This window comes from Nicotiana tabacum, chromosome 17 (genome assembly GCF_000715075.1).
Source record: "Nicotiana tabacum cultivar K326 chromosome 17, ASM71507v2, whole genome shotgun sequence".
Lineage (NCBI taxonomy): Eukaryota > Viridiplantae > Streptophyta > Magnoliopsida > Solanales > Solanaceae > Nicotiana > Nicotiana tabacum.
The window spans coordinates 13,874,895-13,901,707 of NC_134096.1; the positions used below are offsets into that span (position 1 = coordinate 13,874,895).

Genomic DNA, 26,813 nt, shown 5'->3' on the forward strand with positions numbered 1-26,813 from the left:
TGTCCTTATTCGTAATTTGATACTTAAAAGCACTTTTTGAAAAGTTTGGTCAAACACAAATTATTGCTCAAAAATGCTTTTCAGAGTGATTAGTCAAACACACCATTCAAAAGTTCTTTTGAAAAAAACACTTCTCAAAATAAGTTGATTCCTCCGGCTTGGCCAAACACGCTATTAGACTTAAATAATTCGTCAATATCAGCACAAATGGCCGAATTTAGACAATCAGTACAGACTAAGACAAACAAATAATTCAATAAACATTGTAATATTTCACAAGAATAACGAAATACATTAAATTTACAAATAAAAGTTATATTATCTTATCCAAGCTTTTCAATATTATTCAACAATTCATTCAAATCAACAAAAATAGAGATTCTATGTGCTTTGCGAATTTGGAATCAAGGAAGTCTAAACTTTTATTACACTCATCAATATATGGCTTTGAGAAACTTCATTTAACGTTAATTTTTCAATTTTATTATCTTGTTCACATATATACAATCTCTTATACTCTCTCATGATATAACTTATCTAAAAATTCAGCTATACTAGCGGTACTTCATTTTGCTAAGACAATATCACAACCATACATTTCATAAAAGCAAAACTCAACATGATATAACTTGAAATGTGGATCCAGAACAATAGTAAAATACATGTGTATGTAAATAATATTTTTTTCCTAAACGATAATAGGCACATATATTTGTCCCTATCACTTTATTACGTATCTTATTGTTGTTCCAATTGTTTTTTCTGCTCCTTTTACTTTTTTCTTTGAATAGAAGGTTTTTCGGAAACAGTCTCTCTACTTTCCTAAGGTAGGGGTAAAGTCTACGTGCACTCTACCCTCCTCATATCCTACTATGTGGGATTACATTGGATTTGTTGTTGATAATAGGCATATATGCATATATACAATAAACTGACACCGCTTTAAAATAGTACAAAAAAGAAAGTATCAATTTGAAATAGAAATTGAAGTCTTAAAATTACCCTAGTTTCATAGTTGAAGTTACAAATTGAATTGTGACAATAGACCGAGATCACTAACTAAAAAACTTGCATAAGCTCTTTCTTTAAACATGAAGTAGTAAGACCATGACAAGTTAACCATCAATGTATGCGGTAGAATAAACGGAATCATCTTGAGTTCGAGCTCTGAAAATAAAACTTTTTTAGTAGAAAGTGTTCTTCTTTCTATGAGCGTAAATTTGAATTAATCGGACTAATAAATATCGAATATCAAGAAGAAAAAAGAGAGAGTGTGACAAGTTTTAATGAAATCCACCCATCTTTCACAACATATGTCGAGCCAATTCACACAACCACTCGATTGTCTCCCTTGAAAGAGACTTCACAACAGCTTTTTTCATGAATAGATAAGGCTCATCAGATATTTTTCTAAGATTAAAAAGCATCTAGTACTAGTGTACTGCTATATAATAATTTATTTGACACTAATCGTCGCTATTATTCTAAGACAAAAATATTATTTAATGCGAATTTTCGTAACTTCAGGAAATCAAAATTTATTTAATTATTCAAATTATAAATGTCGACGTTGTACATTTTTACTCAAATTTTAAATAGGATTTTTTTCTTTTTTTAGCTCGCGTCAGAAATTATTTACATTCAATAACCGAAAAAATGTATAAAATTTGTATAATTTCTTGATTAGAGAATTTGCTCAAACTAATTAGAATTTCATTCTAATTGACACATATATGACCCTATCGGTTGCTCGATCAATTGGCTCATACAATTTGAGAAAATATAAATATGAACAACGGGCTAAAAAGTCATAGTCCATACCTGAGCTATTAGAGAAGAATCTATCCTCCCTTCTTATCTATTTTAGTATAGCAACAACTAGCACTAATGAAGGAGATACAATATCTTCCTTATATATGTCAATTTAAATAATAATTTGTGTATATAAAATAAGCCGACACTGTTTAAAAATAACACAACCACAATATCAATTTGGGACAAAAATAAAGCAGCAAAACCAACATAATCCTAAATTTAAAATCACTCACAAATAGAATTGTAAAAATAAAGGCAAATATCAATTTGTAAAATCTTGTATACACCACTAATTGTGGAATGACATAAAGTAGTTGAGAGGAATAGTTATGAGTTAATAACCCCTTGTTTAAATGATTATTTCCCCTGGTTCATTATATAACCATGAAAAAGTCCATTTTTTTATAACCACAGATTTGGTGCGTTTTGCGTGGTTGCTCGTAAAAATATTATTAAATATTATTAAACTATAACAACCGATACGGTCTATTCAAATATTATATTTATTAACATAATACTATATGATATGATAATGTACACTATAAAACCATGGGTAGTCCTGAAGGGACGGTCCAGTCGGGTTTGGCGGGCGACGTCCATACGGGCGACGCAGGATCAATCCACCGCAGTGCCCCTCTAGGTCTGAGTCTGTCGCACGGGGTTTGCCTAGTGCGGTTTATGCCTAGTGCGGTTTACATTCCATGTGTGGTTTGCAGGCTATTACACAGTGGAGGTTTATCCAATGTGCACAGAGTGCTCACCCAAAAGGCAGAGGCGGTAGCGGCTGCGAATTTTTCTGGAGTTCCAAAAAAATAAAAAATAAAAACATGGGTAATGACTATCCAAACAGGCCATAAACTTCCAAAATTGACAAAATATCTTTTAAGAAAATATCTACCCAAAGATATCTAAATACTTTTGACTTTGGAGAAGTAAAAGAAATAAAGGAAAGCTACCTTTTTTTTAACAAGAAGAAGAAGAAGAAGAAATGGAGGGCAATGGAATAATCATAAGGGCAAACAGAAGTGATGTGCATGCGTCAAAGGAGGAAGAAGCAAAGATAGAAGAAGCAACAAGAGAGTATTTTGATGGGATAACACCAAAAAGACACACTAAGCCACAGCGCAGTGACTATTCTTCTACTTATACTGATGACATCATTCCTTCTAATGATAGTACTATTCCTGAACATGTTGAATTCCAACGTCTTGAGAATGATCCTCAGGTCTCATTCTTTCTCTTCCTCAATTTTCTTGATTTGTTTCTACTTAAACTAAAAAAGAATAGCCGGCGGGCGGATGTATAATAAGACATGCTTAAATAGTGATATGGATGCGACGTAGGTTGCCTATCCGATGCAAGTATCATTACAACTTTACTGTTGCTCTAAGGGCGGCAGCCCGATGCACAAAGCATCCCGCATTCTCGCAGGGTCCGGGAAGGGCCGCACCTTAAGGGCGTGATGTAGACAACCTATTTTAATGCAAGTATTACTCTAATAAAAGTATTAGCGGCTACTTCCCCGCTTGAAAACTTATAATGGAACACCACTGTTATTAAAAAAAAAGAATTATTCTCTTTCAGTTCTTCAATGCCAAAGAAAACTTAGTTCTTCAATGCCAAAGAAAACTTAGCTACAGAGAGTTAACACAGTTTTAGAGTAAGAAGTTCTTTTTTGCTTTTTTGGTTTGCAGAAACTGGTTTACAATGGAAACAGCCAAGTGACAGAGGAATTTGTGGAAACAGAGTATTACAAGGATCTCAATGGCATTGACAAGCAGCACCACACGGTTCTACTCTACTTTAAGACTCCTATTACCAAATCTTCCAATTATTGTTTTGGTCTATATTGCTAAAAATTACTGCCACGCTCATGGCAGCGCCATGATTCGAAGCTTATGGGTTCAGGATTCTAGTTCTTTTAAGTTATTGGGTTCTAATTTAATAATTTGTGTGTATTCAATGAATTTTTAAAGGCAAATATAAGGTTTGGACCAAAGCTGATGGGTTCGGCCGAAACTGTAGCCGAAGGGCTGGCTCGGTTTCCCTATGTGGGATCATTCAAAAGTATTGCGTTTTTAAAGAATCCGAGCAACATAGCTTTTAATGAACTTGTGTTTTTGTAAAATCCAGACAGGAACAGGATTTATCAAAGTGGAGAATGCAAAGGGGAACACTTTCAATATAGGAGCTGATTCTGCTACTGATTCAAACCATGCTTACAAAGGGAATCCAGCTACTAATGACTGGATTCCTTCTGCTGTTGATGCGGTAATTCCCAAATGCAACTTTTGATAGAATTTCTTTTTAAAAAATTTTATTTTGTTGCATAAAAATAAGATAAACAGTAGTAAGATAAGGGGAAGAATTTTAAAAAGTCACAAAATTATTATGACCCGATAAAGAAAGATTAGAGGTACATAAGAGTGAACTATGGTTATAGGAATGTTACTTTATGATATCCTTAGCTCTCTTACATACATGAGATTGCAAATTCAGACACACCTGATTCAGTTATTGCTAGTTGGACGAAGATTAAATACTCACTAATCTCCTTACTTTAGGGTCTTCATTCACTCTTCTCTTATTTTCCCTACTTTTAGAAAAGAAAAAGGAATAACTTAAGAGCAAAAACTACCTTTCTCTCCAACCAGAGGGCGGATGCCGCGTTATGGTACCGGATACATCTAAACTCATTATTATCGACGCGGAGCATAAATTTATGTGTAAAGTTTCATAAAAATTGCAGCAAAATAGTAGATATGAAGCAATAATTTTAAATATAGGGAAAATGCTCAAAACTGCCCTCGTGGTCTTCGAAATGGCTTATCTGTACCCTCTGTTTGAAAATGAGGACACGTGTAACCTTGCCGTTAAACAATTGGTCCATTGATACTCTTCTCGACTAACGGCTCCGTTTTGGGCCCTTTGTTTTTCCTCAAAAAATCTCCATCACGACACAGTCCTCCAAAATCACCCTCAATTTTTTTTTACATGCCCCCACTTATTTTACCCACCTTTCCCACCCCCTTTGCCCCATCCGCATCAGACTCCCAACAATACTTCACCACAAAAATTACCATTCATTAGTATTTCATTTTTGTCGAAGCAGAGTTACTTTCCATGGCGGAGCCACATTGAACCAAGGGGCGATACTCCTTCGCCGGAAAATTATACTATATTGCTAGATAATTTTTTTTATATTATGTATATTTACTATACGTTGACTCCCTTTGATTTTTCGATATATCTAATTATTTATATTTTGACACTCCTTGATGAAAATTCGGGCTCCGGCACTGGTTACTTTATCTTGATAATTAATGAGACCTAAATTGCAAGTGAAATTGCATGTAATATAATTCAACGAGGCATAATGGACATAAATGGGGGGGGGGGGGGGTGGACAGACAGGGTGATCGTTGGCAGTGTTGGATTTAGCTTTTATAATCAAAACATACTATCACACTATTCCTCGCCATCTCGAAGAATGTAAGATTGAGAACAATGCAATCATCATTTACATGTCGATCAGATATTTTTTTATTGGATTAAATTTTATACTACGTATTACTTTTTTACTTTCTAAATTCTTCGATTACTAATAAATTTAGACATGGTAATAAATTTTAACAACGCAATCATCATCTACGTATTACTAATGAATGATAATTTTTGTGGTGAAGTATTGTTTGGGGTCTGATGCGGATGGGCTAAAGGGGGTGGGAAAAGTGGGTAAAATAAGTGAGGGGGCATGTAAAAAAAAATTGAGGGTGGTTTTGGAGGACACATGTCGTGATGTGGATTTTTTGAGGAAAACAAAGGGCTCAAAACGGAGCCATTAGTCGAGAAGGGTATCAGTGGACCACTTGTTTAACGGCAAAGGTTACACGTGACCTCATTTTCAAACGGAGGGTACAGATAAGCCAGTTCGAAGACCACGAGGGCAATTTTGAGCCCTTTCCCTTAAAAATATAAAGAGTTCAATACGAAGAACATTAAATGTTGAACTCAGCTTAACTGTCTCCACCTAGTTGAGTTTATCAAAGATAGCCGGGGTCAACCTTGATGAAAGAGAAAGGCTTAGCTATGCTTTCAGCTAACTAGAATAGAATAAATATGGAAGATTCAGACACATTGGTGACTAATTTGGCATTGTTGGAACATATAATTGACTGATTGGGAAAATGTCGTTTGCTCTTTGGATATTGAATATCTGATTGCTTTTTATTTTGGTTAATCAGGTTAATTTTATCTCGGACAAACCAAGCAGAAGTGATAACTGAAATCGGGTCCTGATGAATGCAGCATCTGGATATTGCAGACCCCTTCTGCTTATTTTGTATTTCTGTGAAGCTTTGCTTCTATGTGTTTGGTTGTATTTGAATAACCTACTATATAAATTCTTTCAAACGCTTTTCTAAGCCTCTGCTGCTACTTTCCATTTCTAGCTATTTCCAGCAAGCAGACAAGTCACAATAGAACTAGATTATATAAGATGACCACAGGTAAAGTGGAATGATTTCGATCTTCTACCCTTAACCCGAAGCCTAAGGTTCGAGTTATGAAATGAAAAACCTCTTGGTAGGGACGACTTACCTGGCGTGACTCCTGATTAGTTTGACCAATGAGATTCGGATACGAGATAGTTAAAGAAAACAAACAAAAGAAAGAAAGAAAGATCACCAGCTCAACAGCTTGCTTAGCATCAATCACTTTCAAGAGCTAGTTAACCTTCATAATGAATCCTTTCATTCAACTTTTTAATTGACAAACCTGAACCCCAAGTGTCTTGTGTTAAACTTTAAGATAAGCACATGAATGCAAAACTCAAAGTTACATCTAAATTTACAAGAATGTGATACAGTAAATCTCAAAGTTCCTGTGTTTCTCTGAGCTAACGGCATATTTTTGCCGATTGGTAATGTTACATATGAACGACTGGAAATTCTGTACACATTTACCCAAGTGTAGCGTATCCTTGCTCAAGTCCACACCTTGGCTAAAATACTTTAGTGTACAACAAGCACTCAGCGGTTTCTTTGGGCTTGCACTTGAAATCAAGGCCTTCTGACCTTATCAAACCCCAGTAATGTACAAGCTAGCTGCAAACACGATGTCACGCTTGATCACATTAGAAGCAGTTTCCATTTTCTTGTACAATGACGAGTTACCCATAATTGCTGCAGCATTTCTAAATTCCCGACATGTCTCGTCTAATCTGACAATAGTCCTCACTATTAAACCTTCAGGGACATCAGTAAGTTCACAGATTTCAGCAAATGGGGTGCCCTGCAAGAGAAGCAGAATTAGAAACAAACCTCACAGGAGAATTGAAGATTGAGCAAGGGATAGGATATTATGATATATCAGTCATACGCACCCACACATAGACCTGTGGGTTTGGGGGGTTTGGGGTGGGGGGTGTGTGTGTGTGTGTGTGTGAGAGAGAGAGAGAGAGAGAGAACCTTTGCCCATTCATATACCACTTCAACCAAACCAAACTTAAGATTTTCTTGGGCATACTCCTGCGGATCGATTGGTAGCTTAAACTGAGCCTGAAGCTCCCCAAGTCTTATTGCAGTTTCGTATAATCTGAAATATCACGATAATGACTGTCGTTGAGAAAAAGGGAAACACAAAATATAGCCTAGGGGGACGAGAGAATACAAATAAAGTTTCAGATCATGGTATTCATGAGACAATACCAACAGAATACACATCAGAATGATTTAAAACAATTAGAAGGTATGAATGAAGCTAATCAGAACGAAATCACCATAAAACTAGAGTTACAAGTCAAATGAAGACAACATAGAGACTTGAGAGTGTAAGAATGAGATAACATGACTTCAGAAATAAAGGAGAATCAATGGTCGCACATCGTTTAAATAGTAACAGCCTATATAAGCAGAAATCTGACAGACACAGTTTTGCGGACAATCTGAAGCTGTGTAAAACTCTATCTTGTGTTGACCAGTAACTCTTTTACCGAAGGAAAGTAGGATAATTTTTCAGTCAAAAGATGTTCCACTAACAGTTGTGCATTACAGAGCAAGACTCAAAAACAGCAACGAGGTCTTAAACCACTACATGTTTGATCTGTAAATCTGACCAAATCCCATCCTTTTTAAAATTCTTTTAATAAAGGAAAAGCAGAACACATGCTGAAGATATAAGAGAATAGGCAGCCTGCTAGAACAACCTCTTCAACCCTAAAATTGTATTCACTCCGACAAAGAAGAATACACTAAATGCATAGCACAACTCACTCTCCATCCCTACCTTCATGGCACCCACCTAATTTTATCAAGAAAGAGCTGCCACAGCTCTTTGACCTGTGACATTATGATATGTATCTCTTTGGATGTGCAATTCCGTAAAATTTTCACAGGTGACATATTTCACTTGATATATTTTATTCCAATTATAGAGATAAAACCAAGTTAGTAGCTAGTAAATTGTCCCATACAGATTGCATATGCAATTCTGTGAAACATGAGAACATATTTAAATGATATGTTTTATCCTCATTCAAATAAAGGGAAAAAACACAGGTGTATCCCAATCATAGAGATAAAACCCAAATTGGACCCACAAAGCAGTGAAATAGTACACCCTATCTGATTTCATATTGTCTGATGTTAGTTTACAGATATGTATAGTGTAGTCTTGTCCCACATTGGAAGAGGAGTAATATCTCCTTGTAGTGTATAGCTATAAATAGGGACCTCTTGTATTGTATTTATCATCCAATATCAATAACATATTTTCTCCCGTGCCTTCTCACATGGTATCAAAGCATTAGTGAGAAAAGATCGTTGTGCGTCATTCCAGCGTTAACCGGGAAGAAAGAACTTAGTCATCGTGCAATTTTTCCGGTGACCTAAGGTTTGTCTAAGTGAAAGTCACTTTCTGTCGGTGTTGTGCTAAAACCACCACCACCACGAGGTAGATCACCCTCCGACAACCAACCCTTGAAATTTTATCCGGCGGAAAAGCCGCCACGTTCCTCCACGCCGGCAACAACAACTTTTCCGGCGAGGGTCCGGCCACTTTCCGGCCATTTTTTCGCGAAGCTTCTTCAGGACAGCTTGCTCGCAAAGGAATTCTGATTCTATCCATCCTGGTTACGACAAATTCCGACAACTTTGGAATTTTCCGGCGTGCTACAGTGTTTCCGGCGCAGAACAGTGTTCTGTTTTCCTGCTGTAAACAGTGTTTTTCAAGCTATCTCTTCAGTTTTTTCACATGAGTTACTTATTTCCACTATTTCAAGTTAACCCTACTACTACAAATTGTAGCGACATGGGAACCGATGCTTTGAATAGTCGGATGGTTTCTTTAGCAAATTATATTGAGTTCCTTCAGTATAAAGCATGTAAGCAGACATCTTCTGAGATAGCTTTTGTTGTTCAAACAGGTAATAGCGTGACTTGTTTCTCCCAATCTTCGTCCTCTGAGTCTTGGGTCATTGATTCAGGTGCATCAGATCATATTTCTGGTAACAAATCTCTTTTCACTACTATTTCATATTCTCAATCTCTTCCAAAAGTCACAATGGCCAATGGGTCTCAAACCATGGCAACTGCAATAGGTCAAGCAAGCTCACTTCTTTCCTTACCTTTAGATTCAGTACTTTATGTTCCCAATAGTCCTTTTAATCTCATAGATGTTAGTCGCTTAGCCAAATTACTTAAATGTTGTTTTATTTCTTGATGACCATGTTTTTATACAGGAACGCAGTACGGGGTGGATCATTGGTACCGGTGTGAATCAAACGGACTTTATTACCTTATCCTTGCTAAATCGCATGGACTCACATCTTGTCTTCCTTCTACAACTTGTCATGTTACTGATTCACCAGATTTATTACATAAACGGTTGGGACATCCCAATTTATCAAAACTTCAGAAAATAGTATCTGGTTTATCTCACTTGTCAGCTCTAGAGTGTGAGTCATGTCAGCTCGGTAAGCATACCCGCTCTCATTTCCCTCAGCGTCTTGATAATCGAGCAGAATCACCGTTTACTTTAGTCCATTCAGATGTTTGGGGTCCTAGCTGGGTCAGTTCCACCTTGGGATTCCGCTACTTTGTCAGTTTCATTGATGATTATTCCAGGTGCACTTGGATATTTTTGATAAAAAATCGATCTGAGTTGTTTTCTATTTTCCAGACCTTCCACGCTAAAATTCAAAATCAATTTGGGGTTTCTATTCGCACATTTCGTAGTGATAATGCCCGAGAGTATTTGTCTTCCCCATTTCAGCATTTTATGAAATCTCATGGGATTATTCATCAAACATTTTGTCCGTACACATCTCAACAAAATGGGGTAGCTGAAAGAAAGAATAGACATCTTATTGAAACTGCTCGTACCATACTCATACAATCTCATGCTCCGTTGCGTTTTTAGGGGGATGCAGTTCTTACATCTTGCTATCTTATTAATCGTATGCCATCTTCAGCTATCCAGAACCAAGTTCCATTCTCTGTCACGTTTCCCCACTTACCTTTGTTCTCTTTTCCACCCCGTATCTTTGGAAGCACTTGTTTTGTCCATAACCTTACTCCAGGAACAGATAAGTTAGCTTCTCGTGCTCTTAAGTGCGTATTTCTGGGTTTCTAGAGAACACAAAAGGGGTATCGATGCTACTCTCCTGACCTCCAGCGGTACCTTATGTCCGCTGATGTTACCTTCTTTAAAACTCAATCATACTTCACAGGTTCAGGTCATCACTTAGATATTTCTGAGGTACTACCAGTTTCATCTTTTGGAGATTTAGTCACTCCAGCTCCACCACCTACAGCTCCAGTTGTAGCTCCACCACCTATAGCTCCAGTTCCACCACCTACAGCTCCGGTTGTAGCTCCACCACTTATAGATCCAGTTCCTCCGCATAATCCAGTTCAACCTTCTGCAGCTCCACTCGTCCACATCCAGCATCAGGCCTAGGTGATTCACGCCCCGCATCAGATTCTGCACCTACTGCGGACTTGTCTCCTCTTAGTCAACCAATTGCACTCCGCAAAGGTGTACGATCCACACTTAATCCTAATCCCCACTATGTCGGTTTAAGTTATCATCGTCTGTCGTCACCTCATTATGCTTTTATATCTTCTTTGTCCATTGTTTCTATCCCTAACTCTACAGGCGAGGCACTATCTCATCCAGGATGGCGACATGCTATGATTGACGAGATGTCTGCTTTACATGCGAGTGGCACTTGGGAGCTTGTTCCTCTTCCTGCAGGTAAGTCTACTGTTGGTTGTCGTTAGGTTTATGCCGCCAAAGTCGGCCCGGATGGCCAGGTTGATCGGCTTAAGGCTCGTCTTGTTGCAAAAAGATATACTCAGATTTTTGGGCTTGAATATAGTGATACTTTCTCTCCTGTGGCTAAAGTAGCATATGTTCGTCTCTTTTTGTCCATGGTTGTTGTACGTCATTGGCCTCTTTATCAGTTAGACACTAAGAATGCTTTTCTCTACGGTGATCTTGAGGAAGAAGTTTATATGGAGCAACCACCTAGTTTTGTTGCTCAGGGGGAGTTTAATGGTTGTGTGTGCAGATTGCGCAGGTCACTATATGGTTTGAAACAGTCCCTTCGAGCTTAATTTGGTAAATTCAGCACAATTATTCAGGAGTTCGGCATGACTCGTAGTGAGGCTGATCACTCTTTGTTTTATCGGCATTCTGCTCCTAATCTGTGTATTTATCTAGTGGTTTATGTTGATGATATTGTTATTACTGGTAATAATCAGGTTGGTATTACTAATCTGAAGCAACATCTCTTTCAGCACTTCCAGACTAAGGATCTGGGCAGATTGAAGTATTTTCTAGGTATTGAGATCGCTCAGTCTAGCTCAGGTATTGTTATTTCACAGCGGAAGTATGCCTTAGACATTCTTGAGGAGACAGGAATGATGGGTTGCAGACCTATAGATTCTCCTATGGATCCGAATGCTAAGCTTCTGCCTGGACAGGGGGAGCCTCTTAGAGACCCTACGAGATATAGGAGGTTGATTGGCAAATTGAATTACCTCACAGTGACTAGACCTGACATTTCTTTTCCGGTGAGTGTTGTAAGTCAGCTTATGGATTCTCCCTGTGATAGTCACTGGGATGCAGTTGTTCGCATTTTTCGGTATATAAAGTCAGCTCCAGGCAAAGGATTACTATTCGAGGATCGAGGCCACGAGCAAATTGTTGGGTACACAGATGCTTATTGGGCAGGATCACCTTTTGATAGACGTTCTACGTCTGGATATTGTGTTCTAGTAGGAGGTAATTTGGTCTCATGGAAGAGCAAGAAATAGAATGTAGTTGCTCAATCTAGCGCCGAAGCCGAATATCAGGCCATGGCTATGGCGACGTGTGAGTTAGTTTGGGTCAAGCAGTTGCTCAAGGAGTTAAAGTTCGGAGAAATCAGCAAGATGGAACTAGTGTGTGATAACCAAGTTGCTCTTCATATTGCGTCAAATCTGGTGTTCCATGAGAGGACTAAACACATCGAGATCGACTGTCACTTTGTCAGAGAAAAAATACTTTCAGGAGATATTGTTACAACGTTTGTAAAGTCGAATGATCAACTAGCATATATTTTCACTAAGTCTCTTACTGGTTATCGTATTAGTTACATGTGTAACAAGCTCGGTACATATGATGTGTATGCACCGGCTTGAGTGGGAGTGTTAGTTTACAGATATGTATAGTGTAGTCTTGTCCCACATTGGAAGAGGAGTAATATCTCCTTGTACTGTATAGCTATAAATAGGGACCTCTTGTATTGTATTTATCATCCAATATCAATAACATATTTTCTCCCGTGCCTTCTCACATCTGACAATTATCTCATCAATTAACTTTGACGAGTTTTCTACCATTAAACCTAATGTATGATAAGGAAAAATCCTAGACTGTCTGTTAAGATCAATCATTAAAGAAACATTAAGAAAAAACCACATGGCCCTGATTTACAGGTTTGATCGCTCAATTATTCATACACCACAAGCACAGAATCTTATCTAAAAACTCTTCACAAAAAAGAATCTTATCAAAAGACCAAAACTATCAATATCAATTCAATACAATATATCGCCAATGATGAGAATATCAACAAGCAGAGATGAGAATGTCAAACTAAACATTTTCAAAAGAAAAATAACCTCTTTTTAGCCAGAGAAAGCTTTGGCGTGAGAAAGGATTCAGAAGTCTCCTTCTGCTGAAACACAAAGGAAGACATGATAGCCACTGCCTCTTCTGGTTCCAGGTCATCTAGTTGATTCTCAAATAAACATTCGGTGCATATCAACTCCTCTCCGGAATTCATTTCGCAAGCAACACGACCTTTGATTTGAACTACAAGGTCAGCATCTATACAGCCAATTTCTTTAAGCACATCTATCTGTGAATAAGTGTAAAAGAGGATGTTTACGATCCCTTCCTCTGCAAGAATTTATTGGCACTAAAAGGAAAACCAAATTCTTATGATGATGGGTTCCATACCCGACCCTGAAAATCTGGCATCTGCTGAAGTGCCTCATCTGACATTTGAAACTTCAAATGATTCACTTCCTCATGGTGCCGCTTCAATTCTCTAGCTAATTTCATGTGCTCCTCCAATTTAATACAACCATGACACTTATTTTGTGCCATTTTTTGCAAGAGATTATTCCATTTGTAGTATGCTTCCACAAGATTCACGTCTTTCAACTTCAGATCTGACATAGAATCTTCGTTAGAGAACCTCACATAACTAAAAAGTCATCGTTAATAGTAGTAATTCCCACTATATATCCAAGTCTAGAACTTTCCCAAGTTCATACGGTGTATACTTGTTAAGTAAAATTTAATAGTATTACTGTGAAAACACTGTCGTGGATGGAAACGCCATTCATAGGAAAATTTTCTTTTCCCGGTTACCAACTATTATAGAACTGCAACTATTATGCAATTTATGGAGTCAATGGTGATATAAGAAAATCTAATGTCGGGAAACTGTTGAAATTAATATCCTTATCTAAAATTGTGTGTTAGCTAGTCCTTAGATATCAGTGGATACACTGCTTATATGACAATAGAATTATTGGTGGTAAGAAAAGGCCACAACAAGTTTAGCTGCCTGTCAAATAATATTCATGCTAGGATAAAACAACAATCTAAAACTATATATACTATCAGTACATCAGTACATCTGACCATTCAAATAATCCTGACATACCTTTAATCGGATCTAAGGCTGGAGGATACTTATTTCCTTCAGATTTCAGACCCAGCAGCTGTTGTATAGTGTTTGAGTAGGCCCCAGCACTAACATCTTCGAGAAGCCGAACTTGGTCTATCTTAATTTTTTTAACACATATATACAAGAAATCCTTGTTTTCAACTCCTCGAACCTCATAATTCATCCCAGCAGCATTACCGCTGTGAGGCAATTTAATGTTGATAATGCCAGATCCCTTCCGGGAGGAGACTGACGAGCAATACTCATCCTCATAACCCCGTCTTGATTTAGGCACTAATACCTGAAATTCAGGATTTTTTTGGTCTTTTCTGTCACTTGCATCTGACGAAGCTTGCAGAGTTGAAGGCAACTCAGGAGTCAGAACTAAAACTATATACTGTCTGTTGTTAGAGGAAGGTGTCTTCACCACAACGCCTAGTAAGTGATCTTGACCCTGGAAGTAGTCAAGGGAGAGAAAAACATTAGCACCTTTTTGTAGTTGTCACATGAATCTCTTTAATGGAAATATGAACTGTAAGTCAGAAATGCAATATCCAAGTAACCACATGCAAGGGCAAAAGTAGACAGGATTATGATACTTCTAAGATGAAAAATGGATCAGAACAAACTGCAAAAGGAATTGGAACACTTTCAGTTTCCAAAACAGTGATCTCAAACTGCAGAAGGTTCTATGCAAGGAGGCCCAGTTACAGCATCCACATTATCAACCCTTTTTTGCCAGTGCAAATTCCTTAAAGGCATTTAACGCTTTGACCTACATCTTCCTTTGCTGGTTTATTAATACCATATATGGTTAAATCTGAATCTTTGCTTGCTAATATCATTGATGACATTCATGTGTTTATGCACACTGAAAATTATGATGTGACTCTCTGTTGCAGGGGACTAGAGGAACTAGAGAACCTTTGCCTTGTAAATTTCCAGATCATACCAGATAGCTCAATCCTATTGTGTCTCAAACGACAAACTATTGAGTATTAGAAAGAAGCGAGAGCAAAGGGAGCAAATAATTAATATAGAGACAACTAATTTGGGATTGATGCTAAATTATTATTGTTATTGTATGCCCGATAGCTCTCAATTTCTTGATCTTGAAGATGAAAAGAGGCTACTGGTTCAAAAGAAAATATCAAATTACCAAAGAGCCTTAAAAATCATATTTCACCAGCCTAATGCCTATTTAGTGAAAAGAATGTAGTAAAACTTACTGATTGTGATTTTACAACCACTGCTCTCCCAGGAGAAAGATACTGCTGAGAAGCTGGCGACTGCATTACTGCCTCCGCTATTTGGTGGCTATATTTTTCTGCCTCCGAGTACATGTCATAGTAGTCCTCAATTGCTGGTTCACCCTTTATGCATCTATATTAGACAAATCGTATTTAGTTTACTACGCATTTAAATATCACAAATGATGTAAGAGTCTTCCCGGAAGGTAGCATTTAGAAGATATAGGTTTTCATAGAAGCAAGCATTTCAGACAGGGTAGCTTTATAAAATTAAGCAATTAAGAGCACCACCAAAAAGGAAGGATTCTCAAGATAAAGAAGTACATTTATGTCTGTGCTTCTCTAGTGTTTTGCACGCACATGTCTCTCTCTTTATCTCTGTGAGTGTGTCTGTAAGAGAGAGAGAGAGAGAGAGAGAGAGAGAGAGAGAGAGAGAGAGAGACTTCTGAAACACTACCAGGAAGCATTAAAGACTAAGCTTGAGAAAATCACACATCAATGCAGTGAAGCACAAAACACAGACAAGAAAGCACATATAGGTATTTTAATGTGCGATAAATGCATGTCGAAAAATTAATCTGGCAAGACAATTATGGCAGCAAGCGCAGATACCATAATTGTTTTAGCTGTGCTTACTCAACGGATTTTGTTGGCTGAGCAAGCTTTCGCATCAAGAGTTGTTGCTGCTCAGGTAGTTTCTTCTGAGCATGAAATTCAGCAAAACTTCTTTTCAGCATGTCCTCAACCTGCAAAGTTGTAAAATGTACATCAGCAGGAGAAATCTGCGGGATGAGCAAAAGTGGGGAGTGAAGAATTAATCAATCCATGTAATGGAACACATCATTAACATAAATCATGTCACAAACATGCATCATTACTCTCAAACTATTATGAGATCTAATGACATTATGCTTCTCAATAATATTGTTGGAACAAATCAGCTGTCTTTTGCAATAAGATAAAAGAAAAGGTCATGTACACGTTATACTTTTACCCTCTGTGAAATGTCTTTTATGTTAATCTTTTCTTATTGTTTATCTAAAACAAAAGGAAACAGAGAAGAAAAAGAAAACATTGAATTTCTTAGAGATTCTTGAGACATTTAGACTTATTGTATTCATAAACCATGAGCTTATCTGCTAAAGTATCGAACTTAAACAATGTTTTACAGGTGAAGTAAAGAGACTTGCAAATAGTCCAACTCGCTACTATATACAAGCTCCATGAGAGCAACACATGAGAACTGCAATGATGTAATACAAGAACAGACTAGTTCCATAATCATTTAAAACTAAATTGCAAGAAAAATGAACTGTCAGAAACAGAATATTGAAGTAGATGCTGTGTGGACTATATAAGATCAGCTGTTTTTCTCTTCTTTCCTAATTTCCTAAAGATTCTTGAGGCATTTAGACTTATTGTATTCATAAATCATGAACTTATCTGCTAGAGTATCGAACTTAAACAATGTTTTACAAGTGAAGTAAAGAGACTTGCAAATAGTCCAACTCGCTACTATATACAAGCTCCAGGAGACCAATACATGAGAACAGCAATGATGTAATACAACAGACCAGTTCCATAATCATAAAAAACTAAATTGCAAGGAAAATGAACTGTCAGAAACAGAATATTGAAGTAGATGCTGTGTGGACTATTTAAGAACAGCTGTTTTCTCTTCTTTCATTAGTCAAAACTACGCACCTTCAGTTCTTCAACCCGAAGTAGATGCAAAATCATGATGTAGGTCAGTCGAAACTGAGATTCAAGCCTAGTTGCAGTACCAACTATTACATGCTTCAAATCATTCTCGTAAGGGATCTCATCACGGCACATCACCACAACTGTGCCAGTTTTATCAAGTCCTCTCCTTCCAGCACGTCCAGCCATCTGAGTGTACTCTCCAGGAAGTAGCTGCCTAAATTCCTTGCCATCAAACTTTCTTAAAGAATCAAAAACAACCTGCCAAAATTAATGCCAATTAAAACTTTTCAGCAATAGACTGTTTATATAGAGAGATGCTTAACAGATCCTAACATAAGTAACTGCAAATATCGATAGGAAAACCAAAGAAATTCTGCAATCTAAAATGGTACTCTGCATTAATACGGACAAGTGATCAAGGATTAGAGGACATAGGAAGTTTGAAAATCAAGGAAAATATGCAGGTAAGAAATTAAAAGGCAAGAGTGACAAAAATACAGAAAGCAAACCTGTTAAAAGCTATATAAAAAATTAAAAACATTATCATGTTTGATACAGAAAATTCAGGATCTCATCAAGAATGATTTTCTTCAATAAACTATCAGATACAGTAATCAGGAAACCTATTACCTATAGTTACTTCAGTGGGATCAATTGATCCCCCCAGAAGAAGTAAACAGCTCAAAGTGTTCTTGACCTTTTCTCCTCATACTATCATTTTCTAATATATTAGTACGATATAAAAGGTAAGTTGGGCTCATCTTATTCTTAAAAAAAAAAAATTCAGTACTAACAACTAACAAAGTTGTGAATCTATAAAAGGTAAGTTGGGCTCATCTTATTCTTTAAAAAGATCAATTTAAAGTTGTGAATCTTACTTTAAACCCAATTACTAAGTAAATATTCAGTACTAACAACTAACATCACAATCCAATCATTTACCACCGATGGAGATGAGACAACTTAATTTGATAAAGGGAGCAAGTGAATAGGGCAGAACTAACTAATATTGTATTTGATTAAAATAGTAATCCAAGAGGTTTGCGGAGCACAACAGAAATCCAAATTTTACGGCAAGAATCGTCATCGTGACAGATCCACCCTTGAAGTTGTATAGTAGATTGATGTATCACTAATTGAGAGGCAGAAGCGTAAAGAAAATCGGCCTTGGGCCTAACTCAACCTCAAAAGCTAGCTCATAGAGTAAGATTTGCCAAAGACCATATAAGGAGACCACACAATTTCCTCAACCAACGTGAGACACTTAACGCTCCCTCCCCGAGCACAACTAGGGTTGGACATCTGGTGCGTGGACAATATAATATGGGCCCAACATTGGCAAAGCCATACATAGTGATGGATCTGGCATGATACCATGTGAAGTGAAATGGACCTTGTATTTAACTCCACCCCAAAAGCTAACTCTTTTATTTTAGAAAGCAACCACAAAAGCTAACTCATGAGGTCAGAATTGTCCAAGACCATATAAAGAGACAATAACTCATTTCCTCAACAAGTGTGGGAGACTTAGCACCCCTATCCTCCCGCACGCCCAAGACTGGACATTTGGAGTGTGGACAACATAATATGGGGGCCCAATTAGGATAGATAGACTAAGGATATAGATGGGTTTGGTTTTGATACAATTGGACCTTGGGCCTAACTCAAATTGATAGGCAAATTGAACAACAAGACAGAAGAAAATCACCCCTTCAAGATGAGTCATTTATTGTGAATTAAAGAACAGTCAATTCCATGGCAAGCAATCTTGGAAAATACCCACCAAATCTTGGACTATAACCCCTAAGATTGTCCATAACATCTAATCTCCTTCTGGTCTTTTCTTCGTAAAAAATGTGTATACTATGTGCTTTTGGCATACTTGAATGAAAAACAACACAGAAATTTATGTGATTCTTCTACCTTTCTTCTCTGCTTTCCTCCATTTTCTTCGCTTTCTTAGTTCTTTAACTCTCAGCTCATTCCTCACTGTTGCATTCTGTCAGCCCCTGAATGGCGCTCAAATACTATTATTTCCCAGGCATATCTGCCCCATATTAGCTCAGTTGGCCTCTCTCATTTATGTTCTTTAGGTTCTCCATATATTTCCAGAGTAATCACTGTTTCTTAATGTGTTTCGATGCTGATGCTTAAAGATGCTGCATCAGTTTTTAAAGTTCTCATTAAAGCCTTCAACTCTTAGCAATAAATAAATCAGCAAAATCCTTCTACAACATTAAATGGAAACAGAATCTCTATCCTCAGTTACGCAAGACAGGGTATAACAAGGATCTTATCAGTTATCATATAGGTGAAATTTTTTTAATGTTTTACGAGAAAAACTACACTCAGAGTAACATGAACGCTGCAAACGATGAACTTACCGTCCTAGCTGGAGCATTAACTCCCATTGCAAATGTCTCTGTTGAGAACAGAACCTAAGAACCAAAGAATCAAATGAACAAATTAGTCCTTCGCAAGAAAAACTCACCAAAAGACAGAATGTTGATTACAAATGAGTCACAAATTCTCTAAATGAGGTTAAAGAAACTTCAGCAATAGTGGTCGAAGTAGATAACTTAGTTTTTGATAACCGTAGTGTCCATGCCAGCTTACGCGCACCTCGACTAATTCAACGGATACTACTACCTTCCACCAACAACAGACACCAGGTAACTATGTCAACCAAGGCTTGGGCAGATGGGAAGAAATCACCTTGTAATTTTTCCTTCGCTGAGATTTGACCCTGAGACCTCATAGTTCTTAACCCACTTCATTGACCACTAGGCTACACCCTTGGGTGCGGTCAAAGTAGATAACTTGAAAATGAAAAGTCCAAAGCCCAACTTCATTCCAGAATTTCACCATTTGACTGATAAATCATTTCATTATAACTTTTTCCCTTTACTTATTTAGTTTATTTTTTACTTGAAAAATAACACAACATTAGATCACTAGATCCTAAGCCATACTTCCGAAACCAAGAATCATGGGGTCCTTCAAAATATCTTAATTGGATCCAAAATTATTAGATGATTTTCCCCAGGATCTTAAAAAGTTATTTCAGTATAATATCCTACTAGTACATGCTATCAGTACTAGTATATTCTAATATGACCAAATGTTAATTGCTGTATGTTATAAAGATCTGATATTAATTTTATTCATTTGATTACGTTCTAATGTAAATTCTGTATGTATGTATCCATAATGTAATGAAGTATATAAGCATGTTTATACTTATGACAAGTGCTCAAGTATAATTATAGGCGATGCTTAATGCAGAATAATATTTGAAATGAAATAAGTAACAAAATACGGAGAGGTCCTAACGAGGTGGGCATCTTTGTGGAACAAAATACCCGTTTGGTGCATAAGTTTCAAAACCTTAGATGCCCTATTCAAAAAGAACCGGGCATGTGACATTACCTTAACCAAACCTCGACAAAAAAGCATTTCTACAACTTCCTTGACAATTGGGAGGAACCCTGCATGATGCACAGCAATACCTCTACGGAGAAGGCTCTGAATTCTGACAATCTGTATATTACATGACCATCAATAAGACACTGTTCTAGATTTTAGCAGGGACCAAGAACCGCAAGGTCAACCAAATTAACAAATGCAGAAAATTAGGTAGGACACCTGCGGTAAGTTTCTGTCAGATCCCTTAAGCCGCGAAAATGCCTTATCACAGAATATCCTAATTTCACTTTTCTCAAAGCTACTTGTGAGATCAGTACCAGGGATGTTATCAGCTGATTTGTCACATCGATTCTTCGAAAAACAAAATATAACCACCTGAAATCACAATTTCATGACAAATATTAGGCTTTAAATACATGATAAGTCTATTGTCAACCTGTAAAAGGAAAATGGTTCTGTTAAACTGTTTTAAAGAAAAGGAAAAAAAATAAAACAGAGGACGAGATATCAAGAGACTAAATACCAACAGCAAAACACTGCTACGTGCTACTTTCTTCAGGACATGCTAAAAGTAATGCTAACTATACCATGAACGGGCTGTGGGAGGAAGATATACAAGGAACCATGCATGTTTAAAAAAAGATGATTTTTTACATACAGGTAACAGCGATTTCTTCAAGAGTTTGTTAATCAGTGTCAACCACAAAGACGCCTCTGATCTCCTTAAGCCCATATTGTTCTGTCCAAAGCCATTGCTTTGGGTTCCCCAACCAGTACCAAAATTCCCTGATTTTTGGGGACCAGAATGCTTGTGTTGCTTCCCCTGAGAAGAGCTATCACGCCTCTGTCCTCGAGCCTTATCAGCAGCTGTTGAAGACCCAGGATGCAAGCTGGTGCCACCAGAGACAGAACTAGTGGTTTTCTTCTTATGTACATCTTTGGCTGCTTTAAATCCCTGAGGCAGAAACTCTTCATTCTCACATACTTTGTAAAGCTCCCCAGAATAGAAGAGACAATGCTCCAATGGGACCGGTCTTTTGGTCGTCCTGATAGAAAAGGTCATAGAAGAAAAAAGAGACCAAATCAAAAGAAACGGTCTATGGATATATTATTGCGATAAAAGCTCCTATCTTGTTTCCTGAATCATAATACGCCCCAGGGAATTTCAAGAAACAAAGTCATATAACTTCATAGTTTTGAATTATAATTTAAAGAAAGCACGACTAACCCAGTCACACGAATTTGCTTTTGTTTTGTTCGACCAATCCAGTCGGCAAATTCAATTGTGTTTGGTACCTGCAATGGAAAAATGAAAGATCTCTTACATGCCCTCCTAGCGCAAGCGCAAGCATTTGCTTTTCTAGTTCATAATTAGAGACCAATACTGGGGCTAACGTCTCTTCCCACTGATGCACATATTTATGTCATCCCAACTTGAGAGCTCCTTTTGACAGGTTTTACTAACCTATTACATGGCAACTGCAGTTGGTTAGCATTTTTTCCACTTTTGGTTTCCTCCAAGCACTCATGCTATGTCATAAAAAGGTCGGGACCTTTCATGGTAGCAATTAACCTCTTCACTGCCAGCAATTTCCACGCTGACAAATCAGAGAAACCCCGTCTCCATACATCTACCATTACCAGCTTGGTTTCCTACAGGCGACAATCCTATGGACCAGGTAAACGACAATTTGCTAGTCCCGACCCATTGCCAATCCAAGAAATCCAGTTTCCATTGATTTCAAGTTGTATTCTAAAAATCCTAATATGATTCATTCTGTTTCATTTTCTCATTTCTCTTTTTCATTTACTTTTTTTTTTTGTCTAGTTTTCTTAAGTTTCCATTAGATTACTGAAAAACCATATCCAAATGAGGTAACTGAAAACTTTTTGTGTAAACAAAAGATAGGCACAATGCCAACCTACTACAACCATGCAATAGGTTTGTGAAGCCCTTTTTAAAAAGGAAGGAGTGGGTTCCCACTCCTACGGAAAGTAAGATATCTTTGATATAGTTGTCTTTTTACAGCTTGTTTGGATGGTTGTTACATATTGTATTGTATCGTATTGTTACTTTAAACACAATATTTGTTTTGATTGTTACTTAAATTTGATTATATCGTATCGTTAAATCCATCGTTACGTAACGATGAAAAGTGCTATTTTATGGAATGACCGATTTGTGGTCGCATCGTTACCTTATTTTTTTCTCATTTTGCCCTCCTTATTATTAAATAATTCTATTTTATCCTTTACCCTACCTATTTATGTAATAATTCTGTCTCGTATCTTATTTTTTCTTTATAGTATTGCAAGTTTATTCTTCGTATTGTCGGTGCCTGACATCATGAAACAACGACAAACAATATAATATATCCAAATATTGTATACATCAAAACGATACAGTACAATACAATACAATACTATACGACACATTATGAAACGATACATAACAACCATCCAAACAAGCTGTTGGTTGAAATGTTCCAAATTTTAAAACTGTAGTCTAGACAGCATGTCATCCCTCTTTTTACTTAAATTGATTTGAGAGGGGGTTTACTGAAAGCCACCTCAAGATGAAAAGAGGGTCAGACATGAATTAAACGACATATCAAATGCAGCAAAAATCTTTCCATCAATGACGCATCAAAATAGAGTTTTTGGAATAATATCTGCCATAGTGCCATCTGACCTTTAGCTCACTACTTTTATTTCTATTTTGGTCCCTTTCTAAGAGGAGAGAGGTCTCAACTAGAGAAACCTTAAATTTGTGGCCAACATACCCATTGTTTAAGATTTGGTGAAAGAAGAAATCAGCATACTACTTCCAGACTTGAGAAATTTCAAAAGTTCCATCCTGGTTTCCTATGTTTCCTCAGCAGTACATTGTATCAAGCAACTGCGTTCTGACCAACAACCAAGCCTAATTATGTACAAACTATCCAGTGTATGCAAAACTGATCAAATAATGAGTGTCAAAAGAAAGATGTTCCATGCCACAGAAATGATGGCTAATCAACTCTTTTAAAATGCAACAATCGCATGACTTTGATGACCAAAAAAGTTATTCACATAGTAAATATGGGCGGCCTCAATCCATAACACCCTAGAATAGTAATTTACATAAAGTATAACCAGAGATGCATCCACATGAACTGGTTTACTGTTATCTGTTGACCCTCTGAAAACATTATGCTTTTTAGACAAATTAGTAATCAAGATCAGATCAAGCAAATGCCAAATGCTACCTTCTCTTAGATAAGCTGAGTGTAAAACGTTCGAACGGGCAGTACCGTACGTATAAGTGCTCCACATTGACTGAATGTATAATTATAATTTGTAAAGTGCGCATATAAAAAGATGCAGGCATAAGACATTTGTCTCACACATTCGCATAAATCTTTCTCCCGTGTCTTTATTTCTCATATATTGATGCCGATTGGGCAGAGTTCTCTTCTAATAGACGGTTTACTGTTGGATATTGTGTTCTAGTTGGGGACAATTTAGTACCAGGAAAAGCAAAAAACAAAGTGTGGTTACAACTACAAGACCCAGTGCCAAAGCTGAATATCAAGCCATCGCAGAAGCAACTTGTGAACTCATACAGATCAAACAACTACCGAAGAAAAAGTTCAAGGAAACCACTCAGATGGAACTTGCTTGTGATGATCAAGCTGCACTTCATATTGCATCAAATCCGGAGTTTCAAGAGATGATCAAGTACATACAAACTGACTAGCACTTGGTCAAAGAAAAGATACTCTCAAGAGACATCATCACAAGATTCTAAAGTCAAATGATCATACAAAAATATTTACCAAGCTCATCCTCGAATTAGTTACATTAGAAAGCTCGACACATTCGACAAGTATGCACCGACTGCAGGGAGAATGTTAGATTGAATCAGTGTAATTAGTTAGAAGGTGTACTACTGTACATATCAATATTCCACGTTGATCAAATGTGAAGTTATACACAGTAAAGTGTGAATAGAACAACTGTAGGCATTATATAGTTGCCTCATGCATTCTCACACATCTTTCTATTGTGTCCTCAGTTCTCACACCATCATTAAGAGTGCCGAACCTAAAGCACAAAATAAAGTGATTAAAATATCAGGACCTACCGTAGCTGAAAGGAGGACAAAGTTGATATGTCTTGGGAGCATAATGATAACTTCTTCCCAAACAACACCTCTTTCAACATCATTGACATAATGCACTTCATCAAATATAACCTATACTCACACAAAAAAATGTAACCAACCAAATAATCTCAAGTACTGGAAAGATTGTAGAAATCAAAGGAGCAGAACAAAAGTATTTAATAACATTTTTACCCATTCTATATCACGAATCATATCAGCCCCTCTGTAAAGCATTGACCTTAATATCTCAGTCGTCATTATAAGACAAGATGCCTCAGGTCTCAAGCTTATATCACCCGTGAGAAGGCCAACATCAAATTTCCCACAAAAATCCCTGTATTTTTGATTGCTAATTGTTTTGATTGGAGCTGTATATACAGCCCTGGTACAGTGCTGCAGCACACAATTAAACAAGACATAAATTGGGAGCAAGTAAAAACATGAAAATCTGGACAGAATTAACCCAAAAAAATTGAGGAGAAGTAAAATACTACAAGACATTTTAGTCATAAGCATAGAAGAAGTTTATACTTTAGATATCAGTATAAAATTCCTGATATCAAGAGAAGTCATACTTTAGCTGCCAAAGCAAATGCATATTCTGCGACAGCAGTCTTCCCAGCAGATGTGTGAGCAGCAACAAAGACAGAGTTCCCCTTTTCAAGATGATAGATGGCCTGCAATTAACGCAATGAGAAGGACCACAATTTTTTGATAGCTTGATAGGCATATATATGCCTGAAATGAAAAGGGAAAAAAACAATAAATAGCTTCAAGTTAATAAAAAACAAAAAGAACTCAACCTATTATGTTCAAAAATAGCACTTAGCCATTCTTGCCAATGGAAATCATTTGGCTAAAATAAACATAGCCCCCATGATCAAAAGCATGTACTTTTCCAACAATTTCAAAGGACATGAGATCAAAATAAAGCAGGCTTAGGCCAAGTTCCATACGAGAACTGAGAACAGTACATAGACCATAAATTTATACCTCCTTTTGAAAGGGGTCGAGTTCAAATGGGAAAGTAAGAGCCATATCTGGAATTAGCTCATGAAATCGTTCTACAATGATTTTACTGCCACCAGTAACAGCCCATCCCTGCACCAGATACATTGAGGAAAAGCATGAGCAGAAGGATCACTATACTAGATGCACTGGTTGAAATGGAGAACTCCTCTTTTACTTATTAAAAAAAAAAAGACATAGAGAACTCCTCTGTTAAACGGGGAAATGTGCGAAGGATTACCTCATTCTCTTGACGTGCACCATCTTTATCCTCATCCAATCTTGATGATGATCCTTGTGCTTCAACAGACAAAATCTCATCCAAGACAGATATCTCAGTGTCTAAAGCCTCATCAGCCACTTCGGACTTCTTTACTTCAGCTTCAACCTGAAGTGGCTCTAGCGTGACAGATGTCAATTGTTCTGCTTCAGATTGCAATTCAGACGTATGACCTATATGAGAGGAATAATATTAGTTCCGAAAAAGAGCCAAATATTTGCTTGTTTTCCATTTCTCTACAACCCAAAACTAAGAATACAGCAACATGGAGCATTATGAAGAAAATCGCCCATAGTTGCTTTCCGTTCACGATAAGAAAAATCTTTCAGAATAAACATTTATACTTTGCAGAAACTCAGCGGATAACAGCACAGTTATGAAGAGTTACAGATCCGATGGGGCATGAGAGACTAGCAGCTGCAACTCCAATGCAAGTTTACTAGAGTTCTTGCAAATAGATAAGCAAGATGATGACTCAAATGAGACGGAAACACAAATTGAGAGAATAAGAAAAACTGTTCTTGTCCTCATTAACACTTTGATCTTTGTCTTCTCTGAGAACATATAAAGAAGGTAATTCTTTCTCTAATAATTAACTTATTTCATAGTAGCCCATGATTCAAATATAAACAATGGTTTGATAACATTGCTCTAATCTTCCTCTTTCTCCTATTTTCAACTAGAAGCATCACTTCTTTTGTAAAATAAAATTTAGAAAAAGTATCAAACTATGCATATGTTACTCCACCTTTCAGCATCTCCTTTAATTTCCATGGTTACTACTTACTAATTGTTGAAGTGTGTGACCAGATCTCATCTAAAGGCTTAACCTGTTAGAGAGAGCACACTTTTATTTGCTTAATATATATCAACATGCCCCCTCACATGCGGTCCTAATTCTTTTTCATGGACCAAGCACATGTAAATTCTTGTTGATAATGAGTGACAGTGAGTATC

The 26,813-nt window shown here is 37.0% G+C and overlaps 2 protein-coding genes across 2 annotated transcripts in view; one reads left to right on the forward strand and one right to left on the reverse strand.

Moving 5' to 3' along the window:
* Positions 1 to 2,735: 2,735 nt before the first annotated feature.
* LOC107775564 (uncharacterized) lies at positions 2,736 to 6,239 on the forward strand. The gene is made up of 4 exons (XM_016595315.2): positions 2,736 to 3,040; positions 3,510 to 3,605; positions 3,949 to 4,086; positions 6,060 to 6,239. Exons 1-4 carry the CDS (start codon positions 2,804 to 2,806, stop codon positions 6,099 to 6,101), a joined length of 513 nt encoding a protein of 170 aa, XP_016450801.2. The 5' UTR covers positions 2,736 to 2,803; the 3' UTR covers positions 6,102 to 6,239.
* A 305-nt stretch (positions 6,240 to 6,544) lies between these two features.
* Positions 6,545 to 26,813, reverse strand: part of LOC107829143 (DExH-box ATP-dependent RNA helicase DExH11) — a 37,283-nt gene continuing 17,014 nt past the window's right edge. The window contains exons 6-23 of the mRNA XM_075234044.1: positions 25,818 to 26,029; positions 25,562 to 25,669; positions 25,144 to 25,245; positions 24,761 to 24,961; positions 24,548 to 24,658; positions 21,650 to 21,717; positions 21,080 to 21,467; positions 20,641 to 20,796; positions 20,425 to 20,535; positions 19,380 to 19,433; positions 16,996 to 17,253; positions 15,928 to 16,037; positions 15,271 to 15,424; positions 14,039 to 14,495; positions 13,324 to 13,538; positions 12,984 to 13,222; positions 7,284 to 7,410; positions 6,545 to 7,107 (exon numbers count right to left, since the gene is read on the reverse strand). Coding sequence (XP_075090145.1) covers positions 6,895 to 7,107; positions 7,284 to 7,410; positions 12,984 to 13,222; positions 13,324 to 13,538; positions 14,039 to 14,495; positions 15,271 to 15,424; positions 15,928 to 16,037; positions 16,996 to 17,253; positions 19,380 to 19,433; positions 20,425 to 20,535; positions 20,641 to 20,796; positions 21,080 to 21,467; positions 21,650 to 21,717; positions 24,548 to 24,658; positions 24,761 to 24,961; positions 25,144 to 25,245; positions 25,562 to 25,669; positions 25,818 to 26,029 — 3,284 coding nt within the window. The 3' untranslated portion in view covers positions 6,545 to 6,894. The remainder of the gene's footprint in view (positions 7,108 to 7,283; positions 7,411 to 12,983; positions 13,223 to 13,323; positions 13,539 to 14,038; positions 14,496 to 15,270; positions 15,425 to 15,927; positions 16,038 to 16,995; positions 17,254 to 19,379; positions 19,434 to 20,424; positions 20,536 to 20,640; positions 20,797 to 21,079; positions 21,468 to 21,649; positions 21,718 to 24,547; positions 24,659 to 24,760; positions 24,962 to 25,143; positions 25,246 to 25,561; positions 25,670 to 25,817; positions 26,030 to 26,813) is intronic.